The sequence below is a fragment of the Delphinus delphis genome, chromosome 3 (assembly GCF_949987515.2).
Source record: "Delphinus delphis chromosome 3, mDelDel1.2, whole genome shotgun sequence".
NCBI lineage: Eukaryota > Metazoa > Chordata > Mammalia > Artiodactyla > Delphinidae > Delphinus > Delphinus delphis.
In genome coordinates, this window is record NC_082685.1 from 7,203,068 (window position 1) to 7,212,994 (window position 9,927).

The following is a 9,927-nucleotide window of genomic DNA, read 5'->3' on the forward strand; positions in this document are numbered from 1 at the left end:
GCCCACCCAGCTGTGCCTGAGGCCGTCAGCTACGTCCCCGCCCCGCTGCCCAGGCTGCCCAGGCCCGAGGGGGATGCCAGCCTCCTGGGGCACCTGTGACCTGCCGTGTTACACGTCCAGGTGTTCACGTGGTCCCCTGACAAACACTCTGCCTTCCAGGTGTTAACTCACCGAGTCTCCCAACAGGTAGGCAGGTGCCGCTCTGACCCCCGCCCTAATGTCGCTGGTGCCTCTGGGTGCTGGGAAGGCAGAGTGTGCCCCCCCTTTACCAGAGGGAAGAGGGACCCCCTCCCTCCTCCTCCTCCCTCCCCTAGCCCAGAGGGAGCCCCCCCGTTGGATGGGGCCAGGTGGGGTCCCTGCAGCCACCCCAGCTCTTCCTGGCCATGTACCTTCTTTGTAAAAGAACAAAATGTGGTTGAAAGCACGTGAGGCTTTAGGGACTGTAAACGCCGCCGGTGCGTTGGGTCTCCCCGGTGCTTCTGAGTTGTGAGGGAGAGCGCCATTCCCTCCGCTTTCCCGCCAGGACTCAGATGTGGAGGGTCACAGGCAAGAGCCAGGGGCAGATGTGGGCCACCCACCACCCGCCGAGGCCACCCGAGGCCACATGTGTGTGGCCTCTCAAACGTCAGACTGGAAAACAAGCTCGTCCAGTCCTGCCTGCCGTGCTCTCCACGAGCTGGGAGACAGGAGCCTCGGGCGTCTCCAGAGATGCTCGGAGCCCACGAAATGCTCAGACCAGCCCTGAATGGACAACGGCAGCTCTGGGTCCAAGCGGTGGCTGTGAGATGCTTCGGCCATGACAGGCACCCCGTGATGCCCAGGAGCACGAGGCCCGGGCACAGCCTGGTGGAGGCGGCATCCACGGCCGGGGTGCCCGAGCCCGCGAGGAGGAAGAACCGCCCGCGGGGAGGGAGAACCGCCCTCCATGGCTGAGGGCCGCTCAGGGTCGGCGGGCCGCGCTTGGCAGCGTCGGAGGGGACCACCGGCCAAGGATGCTCCAAAGGCGGGCGGGGAAGTGTGGTTTCCCACTGCGGCTCCAGCCTGCAGGAGGCTGAACCCAGGCCCACAGGGGCACCTGCACACCCTCCCTAAAATAAGGCCCAGGGGCACCCCCGCCCGCCCGGGAGAGAGGGCGTGTGAGTGAGCGGACAGGAGGGACCCGGGCGTTAAGAATAAGCTCTCACATCTGGCCTCGCAGCAGCACCACCGCCTTTAATTGATTCTCATTTCACTTTCTTCGGGCCCACCTGGCGCTCGCCATCCCAACCCGGCTCCCCCGCTCGCCTTTTGGGTACAGGACTCCGGCCTGCGGGTGCCTGTTCCACTGCACCGAGTCTCGGGGTCTACCCGCTCCGCCCACACACACCCGCCCCTCTGGGGGCTCGTGCCCCAGGCTGCTCTGCGCATCCTCTGGCCGTGCCTCCCCACACCTGGCCTTGATCTGCTCAATTAAAGACCTGGCCCCTCCGGGGCGATCGCTGCTCCGTGGGAAGGGCCGCCGTCAGGGTTCCGGCTCCCCGGTCCGTCAGGGGCGGCATAGGCCTGGCCGCCGGCCCCGACTGCCTGGTACATGCTGAGGAGCGAGGAGATGGTGCCCAGGAGGCCCACCAGCCACGGGGGGAAGCGGCCGGCCCACAGGATGCCCGGGGGCAGCCAGTGCACCGCGTTGGCCAGGTCAGCCAGGTTGCTCAGGAGGGTCAGCGCCTCCGACCGGATCTGGGCCTCCATGTCCCTCCGCTTGCCCTGGGGCAGCCGGCTGTGGGAGCAGAGTGGAGGGGTGCTCAGGGAAGGCCCGGGCGCCCCCCGCCCACCCACAAGGGCAGGGCAAGGAGTGCTGGGGAGGGAGGAGGACTGGCAGGGCTGCGTCCAGGTCACACTCGCCAGAGGTTGCCCACGGCGGGAGCGAGAGTCTCAGGTCCACACCTCCGTCCTCCTGAGCCCGTGGAGCTGGGCAGGGGTGTGGGCAGCTTCTGGGCTTATGCTGGGAGTGGCCCTACCCCGTGTTCTCTCCCAGGATGAGATAGTGACTGACCTTGGTCCTCAGCAAACGGACTCCATCTCCCATCATCCTCCCTGATGGGGGCACGGCCGTGAAGGCTCAGCCCTGGAGTCCTGGCTCTGCCACTTCCTGCCTAGGGGGCCTGCAGCTAGCCTCAGTTTCCCCATCTGTAAAAGTGCTACATCCACCCGGAGGCAGCAGCGAGGCCCCTCGATGTGGCACACATCATGCCCCCCCAACAACGGGGCCTGCACAGGGCGGGGCTGATCGCTGGTGACTCTGAGCACCTCCCTGGCTTGGGGAGACCCTCTGGGGTACCCAGCCTGCAGGAAGAAGTCGGCCTGTCTCCTGGGCAAAACCCCGGACATCGTACCTGGTGAGGGCTGCCAGGGGGCTCCTCAGCCTCTGTCTCAGCTTCAGGACCATCCACAGGGACCTGCAACACCACAGAGGATGGGGTTGGAGAAGCCGGGTAGGGTGCGCAGGGGCCTGAGGGGAGGCCCCGCCTGCCACTGTGGCCACAGGTTCCCTGTAAAGTTTGCCAGCCTCGCCAGTGGATGGCTCCATCTGTCCTGCGCCTTTCTGGAGCGCCAGAGCAGCCGTGCCTCGGAAGCTCCTGGGGACTCATCCCTAAGGCAGGCCCCCCACCTATTGGGCTGCAGGCTTGGGAGTGCCCAGTGCTTCTGACCTGGCCAGTCAGGCTCCAGCCCGGCCTCTGTGAAGCATTGGCCCCAGGACCGCAGCTCAAAAGTACATTGTGCCACGTGCAGGGTTGATGGCCCAGCTGGGAAGCCACCCCACTGTGGATGAGGACACCGAGGCTGGCCCAGAGCCGGCCTGGGGAAGCTGTCTCCCTCCCTGCGCCTCGGCTGGCTCACCAGGGAAATGGGGTCCAGATGGGCGCCAGGCCTGCCCCCTCCCCCCCCCACACACACACCCTGGACACTGGCCAGACCTGTCTGAGGTGAAACTAGATGACCTTTTGGGCCCCGAGGGCTGGTGTCTGCAGACTGAGGAAGCGGCCATCAGTTGGGCATCCTCTAGAGCTCCCTGGGGACTCTGGGGCCCTGGTGATGTCCAACCAGGCTGCTCTGCACAGCCCTTGCACCCTGCAGCCTGGGCTGTGGGGCGTGCAGGGACGTGAATGTGCCGAGTCCCACCAGTTGGAAGGCTGACCTCAGCCAGGCTTCCTGACTCAGAGGTCCGTCCAGGGCCTGATCACATCTTCCCAGCCACTGTGTGCCCATCCAGTTGACATGTTCCCTGAGGGGATGGGACAGAGGGCAGCACCTTCAGTGAGGTCAGTGGCTCTGCATCAGAGCCACCAGGGGGACTCAGGCAAAATGATGCTTCCTGCGCCCCCAGACCTGAAGAATCAGAACCTCTGGGAGCCTGGGCCAGGCACCTACATTTCAACAACCTCCCACATGACTCTCCGGCACCCTGGGGTCTTAGGAACCCCCAGTCATCATGAGCACCCACGAAAGGCTTCCCAAGCCCCACACCCTTGCTCACATCGCATACAGAGAAATGAGGGGAAAACCAGAAGCTCTAAAAATGAATGGACTAACAGGCAGAGCATATTCATCCTAAAAATGGGACGTTTAGGGCAGTGAAAATATTCTGTATGATACATCACTGGTGGATATAACTCACAGAACGGGCAACACAGGGCGTGAACCCTGATGTAAACCATGGACGTGGGGTGATTACGCTGTGCCAGCGTCGGTTCATCGATTGTAACAAACACCGTGCTCTGGTGCCGTGTGGATGGTAGGGGAGGCTGTGTGTGTGTAGGGGGAACGTACATGGGAACTCTCTACTTCTGGCTCCGTTCTGCTGTGAACCTAAAACTGCCCCCAAGAAAAAGTCTATTTAAAAAAATTAAGGGAACCAAGGCTGCCCCTTCAGTCTCTTGGGGCCGGAGGTCACAAGGCAGCCTGAGGAGACGCTGCAGCCTCAGAGCAGCCATAGCCCAGCCCAGGCTGCCCAATCACGCGAGGAAGGCCAATGCCCAGAGAGATGGGCCAGCTCCACGACAGCCACTGTGGCTGCGAGGGGAGCTTACATCAAAAACCTTCCCTGGTGGCGCAGTGGTTAAGAATCCACCTGCCAATGCAGGGGGCACGGGTTCGAGCCCTGGTCTGGGAAGATCCCACAGACCCCGAGGCAACAAAGCCCGTGCGCCACAACTGCTGAGCCTGCGCTCTAGAGCCCGCGAGCCACAACTACTGAAGCCCACACGCCTAGAGCCCGAGCTCCGCAACAAGAGAAGCCACTGCAATGAGAAGCCCGTGCACCGCATCGAAGAGTAGCCCCCGCTCGCCACAACTAGAGAAAGCCCGCGCGCAGCAACAAAGACCCAACGCAGCCAAATAAATAAATAAAATTTTAAAAAATCAAAAAACAAAATACAGATGGAGGACGGGGCCACAAGCGGAGGAATGCAGGCAGCCTCTAGAAGCTGGAAAAGGCCAGGAAACAGGCTCCCTGCTGGAGCCTCCAGAAAGGAACTCAGCCCTGCCCACACCTTGATTTTAGCCCAGTGAGACCCATTTTGGACTTCCGACATCCAGAACTGTTAAGATGATCAATTTGTGTTGCTTGAAGCCGCCGAGTTTGTGGAAATCTGTTTCAGCGGCAATAGGGGACGGATACAGTGAGGTGGTGAGGAGGAAAAGCAGAGGAGGCAAAGACCCCCGCGCCTCCAGCCTGTCTTTCCGTCAGCCTGGGGATCTCGGGTGTTCCCTTCCAGCCCCCTGGCGGGCGGCCCCGCTGCTTACCTAGCAATCCCCAGGAGCAGGGAGAGGCCCCAGAGGGCTGTGCTCAGTGTTAACCATGGCGCAGACTCCACGTGGAGGATTTTGGCGTCGGCAGCCCAGGCGATGTGCTCACAGGGGTAGTAGAGCTGGTCAGCCAGGTTGCCCAGGACAGACACGCAGCGGACAAAGATGGCCTCCTCCTGCAGGACCGGGAGAGATGGGGGGATGGACCTGGGATCAGACCTACCCACTGCCCATGTTAGGCGCCCAGGCCATGCCAGGTGGCAGTCACAGGGCAATGTCCAGGCCTGGCAGGCTGGCCTGTAGCTGGCACTGCAGGAGAACAAAGGCCTGATTTCTCAGCAGTGTGGTCAACATTGCCCAGCGGAGTGGCGGGTCTGAACTCAGCCACTCAGTGGAATTCCCCAAGGAGTTTCAAAAACGCCACACCCAGCCCCCAGCCCCAGGGATTCTGCCTCACCAAGGCTGGGGTGGGCCCCAGCACCAGGAAAGTTTTTTAAGTCCCCGGGTGATTCCCGTGTAGGACAACGTGGGACACCCTGCATCAGAGCCTTCCTAGCTCCTGTGCGTGGGTGTCTGGTACAGGACCCTGCGAGGGGAGCAGGGGAGGCAGCCCCACAGGGAGCCCTGAGCAGGCAGATCAGGGTGGCTGGGTGGGCTGCCACACACCCGGTGCCAACTTCCAGCAGGCACTACACTGCAAGGCTTGGGTCAGCTCCCCCAAAGCAGAAAGGGGTCACCACCCCTGCAAACAGGCAAACTGAGGCTCTTAGAGGAAGCTGCCAGCTGCCCCATCTCATACAGGGGTGGGCCTCAGGCTGTTGAGTTGCAAATCCCATGGCCTCCAACCCTGAGTCCTGAACCCCTGCTTGCCCAGCGAGGCAGGGCCAGCTGAGGCTGCCGGAGCCCCTACCCTGGGCTCCGCCCCTCAGGGTCCGGGCCCCTCAAGGCCTCCAAGCTGGCCGGGTCGCCAGCCAAGTCCTTCACTTCTCTACCTTTAACCTCGTCATCCTCACTGCCTGCCATACCCTCTGCCTCTTCTCTGTCGTCCCAGGAACCCCGCCCTCCCAGCCAAGGCCCCACCAATGCTCGCTGCCCGCCTCCTTCCTACTGGCCAGCTGTGATCCTGCCTCCCTCTGGGTTCTGAATCCCACTCCAGCTCCGCCATCCTGTCTGGGGCCTTCTGGGGTGTTCTGGCACACTTCACCCCTCCGTGAGGATGGGGCCTCCCACCCCGACCCCAACATGCTCATTCCGCTGGTGTTTCCTGAGAAGCAGCAAGGTCCGGGCCCTACGCTGGGGAGGAGATTCTCACTGGGGCGGGAGGTGGGAGCAGGGGTGGGGACCAACAAAAGAGGTTCTTGTTCTGGCCAAGGGACCTAGGAGATGCAGGGAGCCCCCCACCCCTTGCCTGGGGACTCGGGGGAGTCCTCACAGAGGAGATGGGGGGGACGCACAGGAAGCTGAAGAGATGGGTGTCAAAGCAGGAGGAAAGTCCAGGGAAACACTTGAGATTGGGGATGATCAGGCCACGGGCACTGGGGCAGAATGGGGGAGCATCTGAGTAAGTGAGTCGGAGAGGAGACCCTTGGAGGGCAGTGAGGAGGGGCAGGGCAGCCCAGGAAGGGGGCATGACTCAGCCAGGCTGGCCCAGGGCAGCTTCTCAGCCCATCCCCTGGGGGGCACAAGATCGTACCACCACCCAGATGAGGAACACTGCTCTAGATCCACTGGTGAAATGATGCGGTCCTGTTGTAGTAACGGCAAGATGTAACTAATCTGCGTGTCCAACAGGGGATCAGTTCAGTAAATCACCATCTGGCTATACATGCGTACTACGTGGCCATAACGAAGGAAGAAGCTTCTTTTGTTTTTTGTTTTTTGTGTTTTTAGCTGCACCATGTGGCTTGCTAGGATCTCAGTTCCCCGACCAGGGATGGAACCTGGGCCCTCGGCAGTGAAAGCATGGAGTCCTAACCTCTGGACTGCCAGGGAATTCCTGGAAGGAGCTTCTTTTGGATTGATATGGAATGACCTCCAAGTTGTACTGTTACGTGAAAAAAGCAAGTAGCAGAAGAGTGTAAATGGCATGCAACTATTTATGTAAGCAATGTGTATTTGCCTGTGCAGGTGCAGGAGACCTCATAAAGGAAACACAAGAAGCTGACAACAGTGGCTGCCTCTGAGGAGGAAAATTGGCGGCCAGAGGGTCAGGAAGGAGAGAGACTTTTTAATTACGTAGTCTTTAGGGATGTGCAAACGTATGAGCTAATTTTTTTAATTAAAATTGAAATGAGAACATCTGATTGTCTCCAAAAGTAGTAAAATTGGGGACTTCCCTGGTGGTCCAGTAGTCAAGACTCCACACTTCCAATGCAGGGGGCGCAGGTTCCATCCCTGGTCAGGGAGCTAAGATCCCACATGCTGTGCAGCGTGGCCAAAAAAAAAAAAAGTAAAATTGAAAAAAGTAGTAAACTGCCCACATGATTGCCTTTATAGAGACCAGTCCATAAGATGCTGACTTCCCGGGGTCCACACCCCCTCCCTTCAGCCCAATGCGCCCTGTTACCTCTGCCCCCAGGCCGTACTGCTTGGTGTAGACGAACATGGCCACGTCATCAAAGAGTCGCAGGACGGTCCTGCAGTGGCTGAGTTGGGAGGACAGTGCCAGCAGGCGTGTCCCCACTTCTGACCTGGCAGGACATTGTTCCACCAGGACCCCGCCCACCAGCTGGCAGCAGTACCCCAGCGTTCGCATCTGTGGGAAACCAGAAGCAGTCAGCATGGCCCTGGGGCAGGACTGAGCTGGATCACCCCTGACCTGGCCGTGGACCCCATAAGATCAAGTGGGAGGACGAGTCTCCATCAACAAACTTCCAGTAAAAGCCAAAAGTTGAAAAGGATACTTGTAGGTGGGATAAATGGAGACCCATGACATCATTGTCCAAAAGGCACTGGGAAACTAACAGAGTACTGGCTCATGTCACTGAATGGCACAGTCTTTGGAGACATATGTGATGGGGACAAGAAAAAGAAACCCCCATTTCCCACCTCCTGGATCCTCCTTTTCCCAGCATGTAGGAGGGCTAGGTGGAAATGTATTGAATTCATTTGCATCTACCTGGCTGCACGAAATTCTGTGGCTGGGCTGTGGATTGGGAAGGTGACCAGGCCTCAACCCAGTGGACAAAAGGATCATTTGTTTTTATGACTTTAGTGAGAAGGAACCCAGTGGTGATTTGGGAATCAGTGGGTGATTTGGGGCATGGTGAACTGGGTCCGCATCACCACCCTTATATCTTTATATCATCTGCTTTTCAGAAGATACTTTTTCCTGTTGTTTTATATATTATTTTTACTTGTCATTCCTTTTCAGCACCTTTGTAATGGCAAAAACGCTGCAATTTAAATGTCCAGCTTGGGGGCGTTTGTTAGAACCCGAACACCCGATCATACGGGATTTGGTTGGAACCTGAATGCCCAGCTACTGGTACCTTCCCTAGTACAACCTGAATGCCTACCTGGAAGAGACTGATTGGGACAAGCTCAGAGTCTGACCTCAGGGGCCTGGAAGGAACAATCTACCCAACCAGAGGGGATGTGGTGAGATCCTACACATCCAGCCATAGGGAAAGCCCTGCAAAATCTTAAATCCCTGTGTGAGATTGTTTGGGACAACTCAGGGACCAACTACAGTGGCCTAGTCCGATCCTACATGTCCAGACATGGATTTGTTTGGCATGGAAATGTCCAGCCAGGTTGAACTGGCCAGAACAACCTAGGTGCCCGACTATACGGGATTCATCAGGATCCAAATGTCCAGCCAGAGGGGACCCTGCAACATCCTAAATCCTCATACGATATTGTTTGGGACCCAACGACCAGCTACAGTGATCCGGCCGGATCCCAATGCGCAGACGTGAGGATTTAGTTGGTACTGTAAATGTCCAGTCACGATGGGGTGGCCGGAACAACCTACATGTCCACTACTCGGGGACAGGGCCTCTGCCCTGGGGGATCGTGAGTGACCCCGCTCCCTCTCTGGCCTCAGTGTCCGGGTCTCGGGGCTTTGGCCCGACTCCGAGACCTCTGGCCGCGCTCCACCCCAGCCTCACCAGGCGGTCGCGGCCCCTATAGGACTCCAGCGCCGACGCCAGACCGCTCAGGGCCACCATGGCGATCCGCCGTGACGTCACCTCGACGTCAGCGCGCCGCGCCAGGGGGCGGGCCCGGCACCAGGCTGCGCGCTCCCGGGGACGTTCTGCGCAGGCGCGGCTGCGACTGTTTGTGGGGCACTTGACCGTTTGTCTGCTGCTGGGAGGGACAGAGTTTGCAGCCTTGGGGCCGCCACGTGTGCGCTCCCCAGGGCCTGTGCACCCAGGTGGATCCTCGGAGTTAGCTACCCGTGTTTTCAAAGGTAACCAACTGCCCACACACACAGAAATATTCCAAGCAAAACACCAACCTGTTTGCCGTGGTCCAAGAAGGGAGTTCTCTAATTTTCCTGCGTCACCCTTTCTGTATTGTCTTCTTGTCTGTAGGGAGCATGGATGGCTGTTGTCATATCATGTAAGGCGTTTTTAGAAAGTCAAGGAAACTTGGGGGAATTCCCTGGCGGTCCAGTGGTTAGGACGCTGTGCTTCCACTGCAGAGGGCGCAGGTTCAGTCCCTGGGACTAAGATCATGCATGCATGAATGCATAAATAAATAAACTCTTCCCCTTTAAAAAAAAAAAAGTCAAGGAAACGCATAGAACCGTTCTAGAAGAATAGACGAGAATCTGATAACTGGAATTGCACCAGAGAGGATAACTGGGCGGCTGGTATTGACAAATAAAAACGCACACCGTGAGAGCTGTGAGTTTCGGGGGTTTTTTGTTTGCTTTTTGTTATTTATTTATTTATTTATTTATTTTTGGCTATGTTGTGTCTTCGTTTCTGCGCGAGGGCTTTCTCTAGTCGCGGCGAGTGGGGGCCACTCTTCATCGCGGTGCGCAGGCCTCTCATTCTCGCGGCCTCTCTTGTTGGGGAGCACAGGCTCCAGACGCGCAGGCTCAGTAGTTGTGGCTCACGGGCCTAGTTGCTCCGCGGCATGTGGGATCTTCCCAGACCAGGGCTTGAACCCGTGTCCCCTGCACTGGCAGGC

General features: G+C 58.8%; 1 protein-coding gene across 2 annotated transcripts; it reads right to left on the minus strand.

The window, feature by feature from the left end:
- Window positions 1-1,194: 1,194 nt before the first annotated feature.
- On the minus strand, window positions 1,195-9,481 carry PEX11G (peroxisomal biogenesis factor 11 gamma). Of its 2 annotated transcripts, none has more exons than XM_060007596.1 (5): window positions 9,248-9,481; window positions 7,352-7,540; window positions 4,783-4,961; window positions 2,373-2,435; window positions 1,195-1,756 (listed from the first exon to the last, which is right to left on the minus strand). In XM_060007596.1, exons 2-5 carry the CDS (start codon window positions 7,538-7,540, stop codon window positions 1,450-1,452), a joined length of 738 nt encoding a protein of 245 aa, XP_059863579.1. In that variant the 5' UTR covers window positions 9,248-9,481; the 3' UTR covers window positions 1,195-1,449. The 2 variants fall into 2 exon arrangements, with proteins under 2 accessions (XP_059863579.1, XP_059863578.1); XM_060007595.1 differs by lacking the exon at window positions 9,248-9,481 and adding an exon at window positions 8,898-8,979.
- Between the last annotated feature and the right edge of the window lie 446 nt (window positions 9,482-9,927).